This window comes from Mobula birostris, chromosome 10 (assembly GCF_030028105.1).
Source record: "Mobula birostris isolate sMobBir1 chromosome 10, sMobBir1.hap1, whole genome shotgun sequence".
Classification (NCBI taxonomy): Eukaryota; Metazoa; Chordata; class Chondrichthyes; order Myliobatiformes; family Myliobatidae; genus Mobula; species Mobula birostris.
The window spans coordinates 6703065-6721326 of NC_092379.1; the positions used below are offsets into that span (position 1 = coordinate 6703065).

At 49.5% G+C, this 18262-nt stretch overlaps 1 protein-coding gene across 1 annotated transcript in view; it reads right to left on the bottom strand.

Moving 5' to 3' along the window:
- Positions 1-18262, bottom strand: part of egln2 (egl-9 family hypoxia-inducible factor 2) — a 49228-nt gene that overhangs the window by 21207 nt on the left and 9759 nt on the right. Inside the window, 1 exon segment of the mRNA XM_072269858.1 lies at positions 1056-1175. Coding sequence (XP_072125959.1) covers positions 1056-1175 — 120 coding nt within the window.

Sequence of the window (18262 nt, forward strand, 5' to 3'; positions counted from 1 at the left end):
ATTCCTTCTTCAGAGCAATGGCTCAGAAAGGCAGCGTCCGTCATTAAGGACCCCCATCACCCAGGACATGCCCTCTTCTCACTGCTACCATCAGGTAGGAGGTACGGGAGTCTGAAGGCACACACTCAACGATTCAGGAACAGCTTCTTCCCCTCTGCCATCCGACTTCTGAATGGACATTGAACCCATGAACACTACCTCAATATACACATACACACACCTAATCATCTATACCCGTACACAGATCGATCCATCTGTATTATATTATATTATATATGACTGTATATCCGGGTCGCAGAGTGAAGATACGTCTCTACCAGCAGAGGTGTGAGGTGCTCCTTCCCCCCACTAGCTTACATGTCACCCTTGGGCAAGATGTAGCACCTGCTTAGCCCCCAATCAGGGTCATGTGAAACCATAGGAGCAGGTGGTGGATAGTTGGATGAGCAGCCGGTGCAGATCACAAGTCCTGGTTATGTGACCACTGACACCAGGCAGACAATCTCTGAAGAGTATTGATAACGGCTGGGGGTCACCCGTCTTGTAAAGACACTGCCCAGAAGAAGGCGATGGCAAACCACCTCTGTAGACAAATTGGCCAAGAACAATCATGGAAAGACCATGATCATGGAAAGACCATGATCGCCCATGTCATATGACATCACACATAATGATGATGTCATACGGCACGGCACATGATGATGATGTCATACGACACGGCATATAATGATGATGACATTGAGAACATAGAACAGCACAGCACAGTACAGGCCCTTCGGCCCACAATGTTGTGGCGACCCTTTAACCTACTCCAAGATGAATCTAACCCATCCCTGCCACACATTTTTCTCTCATTCACGTCCCAGCGAATTACCTCAGGAGTAATCCCCACATTCCCCGACTCTGTCCAAACCTGCCAACCCACATCAAGAGTCCTGCTGGGACTGGATTCCCGTTACACCACTGAGAGCGGAACGCAGGGGCCTGCCGGCCTCCGTGGGGCTCAACGCTTATCCCAGCGGGCAAACCGGAGGGGAGGCCGTACCGCTACTTACACTGACGTCCCAGTCCCTGTTCAGGTAATAAATGCAGGTGACGCAGCGCCCGTCTCCATTTGGATTGTCGATATGACGAACGTAGCCCGTTCCGTGCCCGGGGTAACAAGCGACCATGGCCTGTAGAGAGGAAACAGTGTTAACCGCAAGGCCAAACCATCCGCGGCAAAGCAAGAGTATGCAGTAGCGTTTAGCGACAGCACGGTAGTGTAGTGGCCAGCATAACTCTATAGTGCCGATGACTCGGGTTCGGTAAGGCGCTGGTACGTTCTCCCCGTGACCACGAGGGTTTGCTCCCACATTCCAAAGGCGTGTGGGTTAGGGTGAGTGAGTTGGGGGCACGTTACTCTGGCACGGGAAGTGCAGCAAAACTTGGGGGCATCCTCGGATTGCGCTGGTCGCTGGTGCAAACACGTTTTACTGTGCGCTTTGATGTACGTGTGACAGATAAAGCCAGTCGCTCTTTTGAAAGATTTGGCCTGCACGGGGCTGTCCTCATCCAGGCGGGGGCACAGTTCCACTCCAGTCCCTGGTCCTGAGGAAGGGTCCGGGGACTTGGGGGAAGGACCCATCCGTCAGTGATAGCTGAGCTCACAGCTGACTCTGATATACCTGTGGTGAGGCAATGCTAACGCCCAAGAGGTCTGCGACCTCATCGTACTGTTTGGAGGCTTGTGTGCCTCGATGACCTGAGGGCTATGCCGGCTGGAGTCAGGGCTTCGTGCTTTGGTAGGGTCACCCATGCCGAACAGGTCAAAGGGTAGAGGTCAGACTAAGAGTGGTCCACCGGTCCCCCAGGTTCGGGGGTTCAGCTCAGGGCCAACAACCCTGACTGATCAAACAAAATTGTTATGGAAACAGCAATGAAGAATCCTTCTGCATCTGAGTGTGACGATATTCCTGAGTCTCCACCCGGGACTTGCATGACTGACAGTGGTGAAAACTGAGAGGAAGCTACTGACTGATGAAGGAAGCCCCAGACACGGCCAGAGATGGAGGACCTTCATTGCTGCCCTAAACGCCGGCGGCGCTGGGCTAAACCCTTCACCCCCTGAATGAACAGTGACTCGGTACGTCCACACAGTGCTTCAGTCTCACCCCACTGGATGGCGATCCTGCGGAACGACTCTGCTCTTACACAAATGAACCCTTTCCCTACAAGATGAAGTGACCTTGCAGTTACTCAGTAACTAACCTTTACCTAGCTGAATCAACACGGTGCAGTGTTTCACCCTGAACGGCTCTGCAGTTATACAGTTTAACCCTTTCTCTACCAAATCAACCATAACTGTGCAGTTCCAGCATTTAACCCTTATCCTGCTTTTTAAACTTGTTCACACCTCTTCGTTATGTGCACGTCGCCCTCTTTTACAATTTAAAGTGGTTCATAGAGCCTATATGACTAAAGATAAGCTCTCTCCTTTTTACTCAGATTTTTCTCCATACTGTAATAGGTGTAATATCGAAGAGGTCTCTCTAATTCATTTCGGTCCTGCCCGTGGCTTGATAGATTTTGGAAAGAAGTATTTCAAACTTTCTCGGAGATTTTTAAAGTAAACTTTAAACCCAACCCTCTGACTGCCTTGTTGGAGGAAATGATTTTACTCTTAAGCTGAATGATTTGCATATTTTGGCTCTTATTTCTCTTTTAGCTTGAGCATCCTGAGCAGCTGCATCACGGCCTGGTTCGGAAATTGCACCGTCTCGGATCGCAAGACCCGGCAGCAGACAGTGAGGTCAGCTGAGAAGATCATCGGGGTCTCTCTTCCTGCCATTACAGACATTTACACCACACGCTGCATCCGCAAAGCAAACAGCATTATGAAGGACCCCACACACCCCTCATACAAACTCTTCTCCCTCCTGCCATCTGGCAAAAGGCACCGAAGCATTCGGGCTCTCACGACCAGACTATGTAACAGTTTCTTCCCACAAGCCATCGGACTCCTCAATACCCAGAGCCTGGACTGACACCAACCTACTGCCCTCTACTGTGCCTATTGTCTTGTTTATTATTTATTGTAGTGCCTGCACTGTTTTGTGCACTTTATGTAGTCCTGGGTAGGTCTGTAGTCTAGTGTAGTTTTGTGTTGTTTTACGTAGTTCAGTGTAGTTTTTGTATTGTTTCATGTAGCACCATGCTCCTGGAAAATGTTGTCTCGGTTTTACTGTGTACTGCACCAGTAATTATGGTCAAAATGACAAAGTGACTTGCCTTGCCTTGACGAAGTACAAACATTCAGCATTTACAAGACAGTGAATGAATTCAAATTAAAGTATGATTACTACTGTCTGTAAAAGTCAATTCCCAGGGGGGCCCACTGCTCCTGGAGGCATTCAGCAGCACAAGGTGAAACACTGGGTAACAATTCAGAGTTATTTTGTAGATTTAGTGGAGAAAGGGTTAACGTGTATAACTACACAGGCATTCAGCATAGTAAGGGTTGAACACTGGGTAACTGTACACTGTTATTGGTAATTTGGTAGAGGAGGGGATAATCTGTATGACACCAGAACAATTCAGCAGGGTAATGGTCATTACTACCATTACCGTAGATTACTATTACTGTGATTACTATCACTACTGTAGTTTTGTGTTGTTTCAGGTAGCACCATGGTCCTAGAGAAACGTTGTCTCTTTTTTACTATGTTCTGTACCAGCAGTTATGGTTGAAATGACAATAAAAAGTGACTTGACTTGACTTGACTTGACTTGAAGAGTTTCGTTGCTTAAGTGGAAAGATGCCGTTCCACCTACTGGTGTGCATTGGTTGATTGATGTTACGTCATGCTTAAGTCTAGAGAAGATTAGGTGTTCTACTTCTATACCTAGACAAGATTTTTTCACCTTATGGGGACCTTTCTGGAACTACTTTCACAGTTTTCAATTTGGTCCGTAATGATGATGGCTATTATATGTTCCAATTTACAACTATATGTCAGAGAATTTTTTTTCTTTTCTTTTAACCAAACCGCTTTTTTTCCTGTTTTTTTTCCTTTTTTTTTCTATTTTGTTATGGGATTTTGTTTTTGCTTTAGATTAGAATAAAATACACCTTTTCAATATTATGGTTAATTTACTATACAAAGTTATGGGGAAATTCAATCTTGTTTCTGTTTCCATAATACCAAAATGTATTTTGTATTCGTCTATGCAAGTAATTAATAAAAGTATTAAAAAGAAAGAACCCTTACCCTGCTGAATAGCTCTGCAATTATACAGATTAAACATTTCTTTACTAAAGAGTATGCATTACGATCAGAGATTAAGGGAGCTAGGGCTTTACTCTTTGGAGAGGAGGAGGATGAGAGGAGACATGATAGAGGTGTACAAGATAATAAGAGGAATAGATAGAGTGGATAGCCAGCACCTCTTCCCCAGGGCACCACTGCTCAATACAAGAGGACATGGCTTTAAGGTAAGGGGTGGGAAGTTCAAGGGGGATATTAGAGGAAGGTTTTTTACTCAGAGAGTGGTTGGTGCGTGGAATGCACTGCCTGAGTCAGTGGTGGAGGCAGATACACTAGTGAAGTTTAAGAGACTACTAGACAGGTATATGGAGGAATTAGGTGGGGGCTTATATGGGAGGCAGGGTTTGAGGGTTGGCACAACATTGTGGGCCCAAGGGCCCGTACTGTGCTGTACTATTCTATGTTCTATAAATGAGCAATGATTGTGCACAGTGTTTAACCATTACCCTGCTGAATTGTTCTGGTGTCATACAGATTATCCCTTCCTCTACCAAATTACCAATAACAGTGTACAGTTACCCGGTGTTTAACCCTTACTATGCTGAATGTCTGTGTAGTTATACACATTAACCCTTTCTCCACTAAATCTACAAAATAACTCTGAATTGTTACCCAGTGTTTCACCTTGTGCTGCTGAATGCCTGTGTAGTTATACAGATCAACCCTTTCTTGGTTAAATGAGCAATAGTGTTTAGCCCTACAGTTCTATACTGTAGATTAACCCTTTCCCACTAAAAGAGCAATATTTGTGCATACATAGTAGTTAACCCTTACCCTGCTGAATGAGATGTAATGTAAAATTTAACACTGGGAAGCAGTCTGTGCTCCCTGTCAGTCTCCCCTATCTCGTCCACCTCACCTCTGGCGGTCCCTCCCCCGCCCCACAATGCACAGTTCAACGGTCTGTTGAAACAAGTCGGCTGCTTGTGTCTCCGGTGTGCCACCTTCTGCCGGTAATCGGCCAGAATTAACAGTCCCTTCCCCATCGGACAGGTGCAAACTCCAGCCCAGAGAAGCGAGTGGCAGCACCAAGTTATTGCCAGAGATGAAGTCCGCGGGTACGCTTTGGTCTGGCGGACGGGCAAATGGAGAGGGTTCGAGGCACCTAGCACGCCGTGGAGATAAAACTTGTCCCACACATCTCCTTCCAACATTTGCCTTCTTACCTTAAAGCTAAGCCGTCTAGTGTTTGACATTTCAACCTTGGGAAAAGGATTCTGACTGCCGACCCTATCTAAGCCTCTCACAATATTCTACATTTCTCCCAGGTCTCTCCTCAGCCCCTGACAGTCCAGAGGAAACATCCCAGGTCTGGCCAGCCTTCTCATATACCCAGGCAGCAGCTTGAGAAACTTCAGCGCCCTCTCGGACCGGCTGGCGGCACAATGGCATCAGCACCGGACGCCAGAGCGAAGGCTCCCGAGTTCGAATCCAATTCGGGCCGCACCCCCCCCCCACCCCCCAAGCATGCTTCTGATCCGTGCCGGGTTGAGCGTCGAGCTAGACACGGCCCGGTAAAAAAAAACAAGGGTCGACTCAGGAACGTTCATATCGTGACCCCGTTAATCCGAAAGGAGACCAGTCCTGACACCACGCGCCAGACAAGAATGGCTGACTGTCGCTAAAAAAAAATATCACCCTCTCCAGAGCCTCCACGCGCTTCCTGTAAACAGACGGACAGAAAGGCACACAATATCCTGAGTAAGGGGTGGTGGGGTGCAAGATACTACCGAAGCACTTAGACTTTCTGTCCCCAGGGAGGATGTGCTGAAAACAAGAGGGCACACGACTATAAGATCAGGGACAAGAGATTTAAAATGGACTTCGGGGGCTTCTTCACACCAAGGGGCGGGGCGTATTCTGAACTGCCGTGCGCCGATTTCGCCGCATGAAAAAGTGTCGTGGGAGACTGAAACGTGGAGACGGCAGGCACTGTGTGCTGCCCACCCCATGAAGAAGCAGTCCCTCGTTTTCCTTTTTGATGGAGAGGAGGACAGCCTGTCGGCCCCCAAGACAAGAGGGCTTGGAGAAGCGACGGGGAAGATGGTAAGACCGGAACAGCGAGTGTTCGGTGTCCGCAATCGTTGCAGGAGCTGCGTCTCTCTCTCCCTCAGTGGGGGCAGAGAGCTGTCTGAGATACCAAAGTACTGTAGTTTTCGATGGACTTTGCATCAAGGTCTCTTTGTGAGGTTTTGCTACTGCGTGCATGGTGGAGGGTGGGTTTCTCAGGGCTTTACCTGGCATGGGGGGGGTTGGGGGGGGGAGGGTTGACGGTTCTGCTGGCACAAATAGGGTGGGGGGGGGCTTCGGGGTTCCGATGTTACAAACATTCATTTTCTGGGATCTCTTGTTTCATGGATGTCTGCGAAGAGTAAGAATTTCAGGTTGTATGTCGCCTACATGTTGCACCCCGATTACAATGTAGTTGCAATCGTATTACAAAACAAACAGAGGTAGCCACCTTAAATACAGTAAACAAACAACATGTTCACATTTACACATCCCCGTTGCTAAAGTGGGATGTCCCGCTGTGTATGACGGGACAGGCATCAAAAAGGCAACCGGAGCACATCAGCTCGGTTCCGGACCCATTATGAGAACGTACCAGGAGGAGACATTGAAGGTCATGGTTAAACATAGACAATAAGTACCCTCACCGTTCACATTACTACCATCAGGGAGTACATTCAGGAGCCCAAAGACCCAGACTCTACGTTTTTGGAACCTTTCTTTTCGAACCCATGAGCACTACCCCACAGTTCATCTTTTACACTTGTCAGCTTTTAACACTGAACCTTGCAACCGGCTTTTGCACTTTAAAAACTCGCCTGCACGGGCCTCCTGTCATCGTCGGACACGATGGACAACCACCAACGTGCAAGAAGTCTCACACACATACATATAGCCGGGGTGCCTCAGCCTTTTGCACAGGACTGTAGTAATTTTACGTATTGCGCAGTACTGCTGCTGTGAAGAAGAAACAAATTTCATGGCATATGTGAGTGATGATAAACCTGATTCTGATCTGGGTCTCTATTGAGGACTGAGAGTGGGAGGGGGACAGGGAGAGGGGGATCGTGGAGGGAAAAGGGGAAGGGAGTGGGAAGCACTAGAGAGGCATTCTGTCAAGTCAAGTCACTTTTATTGTCATTTCAACCATAACTGCTGGTACAGTACATAGTAAAATCAAAATAACGTTCCTCCAGGACCATGGTGCTACATGAAACAACACAAAACTACAGTAAAAATAGTAATAGGAACCTACGGTAATGGTAGTAATGATCTATAAATCAAATGTTTGGAATCAAATGACTTTGCCTGGTGTCTCAGGGCTGGGTGAGTCTGTACTCGCACCAACGTCCTGACCACCTCCCCCAACACTCCTCCTCTGACACCCTCACCATTCCCAACATCCTTTGCTCCCGTCAGATTGACAAACTCGCTCTCCGCTCCACGTTGACAAATACAGTACCGTGCAGAAGTCTTAGATACCCTCGTTACATATATGTGCCTGAGACTTTTGCACACTGTATATTCTTAAGAGTTTTTTTAACGTATTGCCTGTACTGCTGCAAAAGAACAAATTTCACAACATACATCAGTGATGATAAGGCTGATTCTGAGATGGGACTAGCTCGCTGGGCAACCTGGTTGGCAGAGACAAGTTTGGCCGACGGGTTTGTTTCTGTGTTGTATGACTCGATGACTGTCCAAGGGGCACGGGGAGGGAGAATTAATCCAGACCCAGTGAGCACTGTGTTGCAAGGAAGGCCGTGGCCATTAATACTGAAGTGTTTGTCCCAGCAAGAGATGGTAAGCAGCTGAATTATTCACAGGACAGAATGTAAAAGGAGAATGACAATTATCTCCACCTTCCAGTAAAGGCCTTGAAACCTGCTGGTACTGGCCTACCCCTGGTCTGGATACAGATCGGGACCGGCCCACCCCTGGTCTGGATACAGATCGGGACCGGCCCACCCCTGGTCTGGATACAGATCGGGACCGGCCCACCCCTGGTCTGGATACAGATCGGGACTGGCCCACCCCTGGTCTGGATACAGATCGGGACCGGCCCACCCCTGGTCTGGATACAGATCGGGACCGGCCCACCCCTGGTCTGGATACAGATCAGCACGCACTTGCCATACTACAATCCTGCTGTCAAACCTCAACTTGCCTTTCAGTCTGTACCTTCTGGCCCCCTTGGTATCCCACGTCTCCCTCACGGGGGTCACCGAGCTGCCATTTCAAGGGCCAAGCCTCGGCAGCAACCTGCCCCGAGTGTGTCACTACGTGCGCTAGGCAGCGGTGAAATAAAGGACGCTGGAGTAGATTCCCGTCCAACTCCGAGCAGGGTTGCCGTGGTAACGGGGTGAATTGGCACCGAGCCTCTTACACTGGAAAATCGTGTTTTTCTTTTAAAAAAAGGAAACCTTAATAAACAAATCCTGGAGAGCGATGGGAAGGATTTCAAAATCTGAAATCAGGTTTTATTATCACCAGTGGACAATATGCCGTGAAATTTGTTGTCTTGCATCAGTAGTTCAGGGCAAGAAATTACTTCAATTTACAATATGAAAATATTTTTTAAAAGCACAAAAATACAGAGAAAAATAGTGTCAAGGTGGAGATACCAAAGGAGGTGTAAGGCCCTCCTTGCCTCTGCTGGCCTGCAGGTCACCTTTGAGCAAGGTGTAGCACCTACCTAGCCCCCCAACCCCGATCAGGGTCACGAGAAGCCATGGGGGCAGGTGGTGGATGGTCGTATGAACAGCCAGTGCAGATCACAAGTCCTGGTTATGTGACCACTGACACCAGGCAGACAATCTCTGAAGAGTATTGATAATGGCTGGGGTCACCCGTCTTGGTAAAGACACTGCCCAGAAGAAGGCGATGGCAAACCCCTTCCGTAGAAAAATTTGCCACGAACAATCACGGTCACAGATAAAGACCATGATCGCCCACGCTGCCTCCTTGGGGCATCGCCTTTTGAAGATGTCCTCGACGGCGGACAGTGTTGTGCCTGTGATGGAGCTCGCCCAGTCTACAAGCTCTCCGCAGCTTTTGCCCCCATTGCAGATGGCGAGGAAACTAGTCATTAAATGCTCTCCGTGGTACAACTTGTGGGTTCCTCCCAGATACCCCAGTTTCCTATCACATCCCAGAGTCATTGCCCACTATCAATTACCCCTGATGTGTAGTTGGGGGGGGGAGAAGGGCATTGACGGGAATCTGGGATTAGTGTCAACGGGTGGTTGGTGGATCTGGTGGTTTGAAGGGCCTGTTTCTCTACTGTATCCATGACTCCTAAGTCCAATGACTTTACACAAAGTGAAGCATTGGAAGCCCAGACAGTCTGCCTTCCCTGGGGGGGGGGGGGGTCTGGTGCCAGCTGAGGAGGGGCACGACAGGAAGTTTAAGCACCCCAACAGCAGAATCAGTCGTTAGTAAGCCAAACGAGCTGGTCATTAACGTCAGGAAGGGGAGGAGGAGTGACATACGTGCTCCTGTCTCCATCAACAGCGTCAAAGTTGAAAGGGTTCAGGACATCCTGGTCTGACCACGTAAATATCACGGCCAAGGAAGCCCACCAGCCTCCTCAGGAGGCCAAAGAAATTCGGGCACGTCCCCGTCGGCTCTTGCCAATCTTTAATCAACGCACCACAGAGCACCCTGGATGTACAACGGCATCAGCTCTGCACGAGGAACCGCAGAGTCGTGGGCAGAGCTCAGCACATCATGGGAACCTCTCTGAACTCCGTCTGTAACTTTCGCTACCTCATTAAAACAACCAGCATCATCCGCCACCCGCCCCGGACATTTTCTCTTCCCCCCTCTCCCATCGGGAAGAAGACACAGAAGCCTAAAAGCTTGTACCACCAGGTTAGTGACTACCCCACCGTTATCAGAGTCCGGAACGGACCTTTTACATGATAAGACAGACGCTTGGCCTCAGAATCTACCTCGTTATGATCCTGCTCTTTATTGCTTACCTGCACTGCACTTTTCAGTAGCTTTTACACCCGTATAGAATATAAAAAGTGTTGGCGCGTGGCCAAGTGGTTAAGGGGTCGGTCTAGTGATCTGAAGGTCGCTAGTTCGAGCCCCAGCCGAGGCAGCGTGTGTGTCCTTGAGCAAGGTACTTAATCACACATTGCTCAGCGACGACACTGGTGCCAAGCTGTATGGGTCCTAATGCCTTTCCCTTGGACAACATTGGTGTCGTGGAGAGGGGAGACTTGCAGCATGGACAACTGCTGGTCTTCCATACAACCTTGTCCAGGCCTGCACCCTGGAAACCTTCCAAGGCGCAAATCCATGGTCTCACAGACTAATGGATGCCTATAAGAATATAAAAGCAAGGAAGTAATGCCAAGGCTTTGTTGGGCATTGCTCAGACTGCACTTGGGAGTACCGTGAGCAGGTTTTGGGCTCCTTAACTAAGAAAAGATGTGCTGGCCCTGGAAGGGATTCGGGCATGAAAAGGTTAAATACAAGTGCTTTGTAAGCTCTCGGACTGCACTTGGAGGCATTTAGTAGAACGACGGGGGAATCTCATTGAAACCTACCGAGTATTGGAAGAGCAACACACATCAAAGTTGCTGGTGAACGCAGCAGGCCAGGCAGCATCTCTAGGAAGAGGTACAGTTGACGTTTCGGGCCGAGACCCTGCGTCAGGACTAACTGTAGGAAGAGTTAGTAAGAGATTTGGAAAGGGGAGGGGGAGGGGGAGATCCAAATGATAGGAGAAGACAGGAGGGGGAGGGATGGAGCCAAGAGCTGGACAGTTGATTGGCAAAAGGGATGTGAGAGGATCATGGGACAGGAGGCCCAGGGAGAAGGAAAAGGGGGAGGGGGGGAAAACCCAGAGGATGGGCAAGGGGTATAGTGAGAGGGACAGAGGGAGAAAAAGGAGAGAGAGAGAAAGAATGTGTGTATATAAATAAATATCGGATTGGAAGGCCTAGATTTGGTCAGGATGCTTCCTGCAGTCTCGGACCAGAGGACACAGCCTCAGAGTAGTAGGGCGTCCATTTAGAACGGAGATGAGGAGCAATTTAATCAGCCAGAGGGTTGGTGAATCCGAGGAATTTGATGTAGGCCGAGTCATTACTTAAACAGTGCTTAAAGCAGAGGTCGATAGACCCTTGGTAAGTCAGGATGTGAAGGGTTACGGGCAGAAGGCAGGAGGGCAGGCGGGGGGAACGGATCAGCCACGATGGAATGGAGGAGCAGACTCGATGGGCTGAGTGGCCTATCTCTGCTCCTGTGTCTTATGGTCTTATTCTGCATCGTTACTGTTCGACCTTATGCTGGCTCAGTGCAGTGTGGTAGTTTGACCTGTGTAAAGAGTATGCAAGACAAGCTTTTCGCTGTATCTTGGTACATGTGACATTAATGAACGAATACCAATACCCAGACAACAAACACCACTCTTTGCTCTCCGCATGCACCCACAGGCCACCCCTGCCGTTGCAAGGCTCGGGCTTTTATTGCACAGGGCACAAGTGAAAGGTGAGAGGAGGGGGGAAGGCGAGAGGTGGGGGACCCCAGCGCTCTCGCAAGGCTGGAGATCCCAGCTTATATAGCTTCGACCGGCTCACGTCTTACAGCGCTGTCGCACGGGCCACGACGCCCACACCAGCACGCACGGGGAAAGGGAACGAGACCAACTAGGAACTGGGAGCTGCCTAACCCGGAACACAGGCTCAAATCCAGAGGGGCACTGGCACTGCTGGGAGGGTGTAAACAGGCACAAAGTATTCTGCTACTCTCCTTATCTCCCCCTCATTCCTCTCTCTCCCTGTCTCCGTCCCTCCTGGCCCCTGCCCACTCTCTCCTCTTCCCTTCCCATCCCTTTCTCCCCTTCCTCCTCTCTTACATCCCCACACGAACTACATCCTCTCTCTCACATCCCCACACAAACTACATTCTCTCTCTCTCTCCCCTACATTCCCAAACTACAGACATCCCACCTCTCCTGGAAGTTCCGGGAGTCTCCCGCATATTAATAGTGGCTCCCTGATGCCCGCAAATTATATACAATGTCACGGAAATCAATTTTTTTGAGAGCAAGCCAGAGCGCTTGAGAGCGCGCGAGCGACGAGAGAGCGCGCACACCATGGCAGTGTTCCAAAAAAAATATAAAACGTACGTCACCTCAGACTACACTAAAGTGTACCCCTGCCTAATAGGGGTCAAAAATAATGACAGTGTTGCTCGCTGCACTGTTTGCAACAGTGACTTTTCTATTGCCCAGGGTGGGTTAAGACTGTAAAAGACATGCTGAGGTGAGTTAACAGGTGTCATTCGTTCATTAGCATAGCTAACGTTATTTAAACTAGCTGGCTAGCTGCTAAGGAGCCACTCTATTGCAGGCATCCCACCTCTCCTGGAAGTTCCAGGAGTCTCCGGCAAATTGATGGTGCTACCTCCCTGAAATGAGTTTTTGCAGGGTGGGATGTCTGAAACTATACTCTCTCTCTCTCTCTCTCCCCCCCCTACATTCCCACACGAACTACATTCTCTCTCTATTTCTGTCCCACTCTCGTACCTGCCACCCCGAAGGTTGGCTGACTGCAGTCAGCTTGACAGAACCAGTTTGTCACCTGACTTAAATTCAGATCCAGTGCTGGAAACTCTCAGTTGTTCGCACAGCACACTTCAGGCCGAAAACCAGCATTTGATCTCTGAACTTATGACGACACACGAGACCGTTCGGCCCGTCGGACCCTCTGCAGCTCATCGCAGAGTAATCCCATTCCCTGACTCTCAATCCTGCCTCTTGATAACCCCGCCCCCCAGATTCTAACACTCACCCTCATACTGGGGGGCAATTTACAGCGGCCAATTAACCCACTAACCCACACGTCTCTGGGTGGGGCACGCGGTCAGCGCGAAGTTAGTACAGGTCGGAGCATTCCGAATTTCTGAGTTCAATTCTGACACCGTTCCGTGAGGAGTCTCTGCCCGTCCTCCCCGCGGAATGCCTGGGCTTTCTCTTGATCTCCTGATCAAAGACGGACCGGGCAAGCTAATGGGTCATTGTAAATTGTCCCGTAATTACGTTAGGCCATGGAGCCTTACCACTAACCGTGGACCACAGGTTGGAAACTCTTGGGTTAGAAACAGGAGCAGGAGTCGGCCATCTGGCCCATCAAGCCTGTTCCACCATCCAATAAGATCATGGCTGATCTGACCATGGACTCATCTCCACCTACCCGCATAACCATTAATTCCCCTGATGGACTGAAATCTATCCAACCTTGTCTTAAATATATTTACTGAGGCAGCCTCCACTGCTTCACTGGGCAGAGAATTCCACAGTTTCCCTACTCTGGAAAAAGTAGTTCCTCCTCTCCGTCCTAAATCTACTCCCCTGAATCTTGAGGATATGTCCCCCTCGTTCTAACCTCACCTACCAATAGAAACAACATTCCTGTCTCTATCTTATCTATCCCTTTCATAATTTTATATGTTTCTATAAGATCTCCCGGTTAATTGGTGTCGTGGGGTTGCCGGGTTATTCCCGGGTTAATCGGTGTCGTGGGGTTGCTGGGTTAATCGGTGTCGTGGGGTTGCCGGGTTAATCGGTGTCGTGGGGTTGCCGGGTTAATCGGTGTAGGTCAAAGGGCTGCAAGGGCCTACTCCACACTGTATCTCAATAAACACAATAAATAAATCTGCAGAGACGGCTCAGCACATCACGGAAGCCCCTGGACCCCGCCCACACTTTCGCCGCCAGCCTCATTGGAGAGCATCGCACACAAAATGGCGGCGGCCCTCAGCAGCCATACTGCCCGACCCGCTGAATCTCCCCGGCGTTTCATGGGCATCACCCAGGATATCCACCGTCTGCAGAATCGCCTGTGTTCTAACCCCACCCACCGAGCATATTCTCCCTCCTGCTCCCCCCCGCCCATTAATAAATCTCTACATTGGACCCCCCCCATACAATAAAGATGAACTCTGGACTGTAAAACCTACGTCATCATAGACCTTCCACCTTATCGACTACCTACCCTGCACTTCCACTGGAAAGCCACACACGCCCTGCTTTCCCTTGTTTGCGTGCTTGCTTACTTACCTACCCACTTACTTATCTATTTATTGGGATACAGCGCGGAAAAGGCCCTTCCGGCCTTTCCAGCCCCACCGCCCAGCGATCCCCCAATTCAATCCCAGCCTAATCACAGGATAATGTACAATGACCAATTCACCTACCAACTGGTACGTCTTTGGACTGTGGGAGGAAACCAGAGCACCCGGGGGAAACCCACGCGGTCATGGGGAGAACGTACAGACTCCTTACAGGCAGTGGCGGGAATTGAACCGGGGTCGCTGCTACTGTAAGTCATTCTGCAAGGGACGTTATCCCTTGTACTTCGGGCAGGTGGGGCTCGACAGCCCTGGATGGCAGCCCGCCCGGGAGAAGGAAAACTCTGATTTTAAACCTCTGCTGCCTTGTGGTCATACCTGCCCATGGGAAAGGCTTCAGGAGTAAACCCTGAGGAAGAAATCTAGGGCCGGGGTCCCTGAGGCAGTTTGATGTTGTTTACAACTTCACTCTGGCAACCTCTGTGACGACACTGGCTCGAGCTCTATTGGCGCTTGCCTGTCCCTTGGACTACGTCAGTGACGTGGAGAGGGGGAGCCCACTGCACGGGCAACAGCCGGTTCTTCAAATCTTCCCACCCAGGCTTGCACCCTGGAGAGGACACAGTCCACCAGAGGCACAAACCCATGATCCCCCAGGATCGATGAATGTCTACTACCATCCCCTGTACTATATGATCAGCTTGCCAGATGAAGTTTTTCGCTGTTATCTCGCTGTACATGAGCTTGCCCAAGTCTGAAGAAGTGGGTGAGGGTTCGAGTGGCACACGAGCTAAGGATGGAGTTAGGTGATGTCCCCGAAGGAGAATCAGACCTTAATGACATATCATCATGACATCAATAACATTGCACTCTTAGTTAAACAGTTTTACAATGGCAAATTTATAACCACATCTCCTCAACATTTCCCTAAATTTCCTTTACTCTCTGTTTTGGATGAAAGAAAATGAGCAGCTCCGTGTCAGAGGGAAGGGTTTGACTGGTTAAAGGACAGCACAACATAGTGGGCTGAAGGGCCTTTACTGTGCGGCAATGTTCTATGTGACAACAATAAACCAAGGTTGTTGTAGTCAGGGGCGGTAATGGGGACAGGCTCCCACTACCTATTAAATGCTCCCCATGGTGTGTGTGTATCTCAGATAGCCTCTGACCACCAGCATCCAGCTCCTGGCCTCCACATGGCTGAGTCCACTGGAGCCTGCTCTACTGACAGGGGAGGGGGCAAAGGCACTTTAAAACCAGTCGCTTCGAGCAGATGGGGCTTGTCAGCCATGGTTGGCAGCTCATCTAGGAGGAAAACTCTGATCTCAAACCTCCACTGCCTTGCGGCAATACCCACTCACGGGGAAGGCTTCGGGAACAAACCCCGAGGGAAAAATCCGGAGCTGGAGTCCCTGAGGCAACTCCTACGTTGAGTTCAATGCTGACTGGCAGCTCCTGCCACACCGTTGGTGCCAAACTGTATCGGTCTCCGCCGTTCCTTTGGGTTCATCGCGTGCCTTTAGAAGGGGAGCTTGCTACCTGGACAACAGCTCGCTCTCCACATCGTACTGCCCTGGCTCGGCGTATCTAGACAGCTAGGACACAACATCCACGGTCGACCCTGACCGACGGAGGCCTCAGAAACCAATACCGATATTGGGCATCAGACTTTGCAGTTGCTACCAGCACACCCTTGAGAAAGCTCTACCCCACAACTCCCAGGAGGTGTTAATGGAGATAATTATTGTGAATGAAAGATAAATTGTAGATGCTGAATCATGAAATATAGACAGAAACAGCAAGAAATGTATGAGGAGATCTCACTGAAACCAACCAAATATTGGGAGGCCTGGACTAGGGGTTCCCAAGCTCTTTTATGCCATGGACCCCTACCATTAACCGAGGGGGTCCGCGGACTCCAGGTTGGGAACTTCTGGCCTGGACAAAGTGGATGTGTAGAGGATGTTTCCTATAGTTGGGGAGGGAGATCTAGCACCAGAGGGCACAGCCTCTGAATAGAAGGACGTCCATTTAGAATAGAGATGAGGAGAGTGGTGGATCTGTGGAACGCATGGCCACGAACAGCCAGGTCATCGGGTACATTTAAAGCAGAGGTTGAATAGTCAGGGCGCTAAAGGTTACGGAGGGAAGGCAGGGGAATGGGATCCAGAGGGATGAAGCATCAGCCGTGATGGAACGGCACAGACTCGATGGGCTGAGTGGCCTAATCCAGCTCCTATGTCATACGGAGACACTCAGCAGATGAGGCAGCGTCTGTGGAGAGAGAACGTGTCAGTTCCAGCATTTTGGGATTTTTTACTTTGGAGATAACTATTTCGGCTGATGACAAGGTAACAGGCTGTCCCTGGTTAATGAAAGGGGCCCCATCTTTAATCTCTGCTTTGCTTGTATCACTGCTTCCTGATTTCAAGGGCACGCAGGCCACTTCTGCTTTTAGGTTCTCGAGTCGGAGGGAGCCGGAGGGGGTAAATATGGAGGAGGAGTGGTCTTTTGTCTCGGTCGCTGTCTCTGAGATGAGCACAGGGACGGGAAGGGGAACAGAAACCGCGCCTCCATCGGCAGCCGCTCTGCAGACCTAACACCTCGCAAAGAGCCCGTCCTATCCATCCGCTGTGAGGAATTGAAATTGGACTCTTCATTGTCCCACGTACCGAGATACACTCGCCTTGCACACTGTTCAGTCAGATCAAATCAAACGACACAGAGCACTGAAGCAGATCAAGGTAAAACAACATTGCAGAATAAAGTGCAGCAGCTACAGAGAAAGTCCAGATAATTGTTAAAAGTGCAAGATCATCATGAGATAGATCTTATGGACACTGACTTGCTTACAGCCTGTTACGTCGCTCGTGTTTAGGGCAGCAATGGCAGTCCTCCATCTCTGGCAACGTTCAGAGTTTCCTTCATCGTGTCAGGAGCTTCCTCTCAGTTTTCACTGCTGTGAGTCATGCAATTCCGGGTGGAGACTCAGGAATACTGTCACACTCGGATGTAGAAGGATTCTTCATTGCTGTTTCCGTAACAATTTTGTTTGACCAGTCAGGGTTGTTAGCCCTGAGCTGAACCCCGGAACTAGAGGACTAGAGGACCGGTGGACCACTCTTAATCTTGCCTCTACCCTTTGACCTGTTTGGCATGGGTGACCCTACCAAGAGTCAAAGCATAAAGCCCTGACCCCAGCCAACACAGCCTTCCAGGTCGTTGAGGCAAGGCCGACGACAAGGTTGTGGTCCTCTTGGAAAAGACTGTGAGGCCTTAAGAATCTGATGAGAACAGGATAGAATCTGTCCTCGAGACTGGTGGGATGTGCTTCTTCTGCCCGATGGGAGAGTGGAGAAGAGCAGATGTCCGGTAATGGATACAGTCTTTGTAATGTGTTGGTGTTCCTTGGTTTACAGTCTGCCCCAAGTTATGAAAAGTATAACTTCTGTACACCTCTATATTCTGTACAACTCCCAAAATATTAGTAAATTCTGAAGTCTGACATAAGTACATACGTTCCTACAAACAGCAGAAATAATTTCCTCCCTTGTGCTATTTTTAATAACTGTTCTTCCTCATCAGTCTTCTGTGCTTTTAGGCTATTCGGCCCACAATGTTGTGCTGACTTTCTAACTCACTCAATAAGTCAAAGTACATTTACTATCAAAGTGTCTATGCAGTATACAACCCTGAGATTCATTTTCCTCACAACCACAAAACAAAGAAACACCGTGAGAAACATCGAACACCCAACCCGCAAAAAAAAAAGAATAAATCGCACAAATGGCAAAAAAAAAGTGAAAAGCACACAGAATATTGAACGTCAAACCACAGAGTGCTTGGAACAGTCCAGG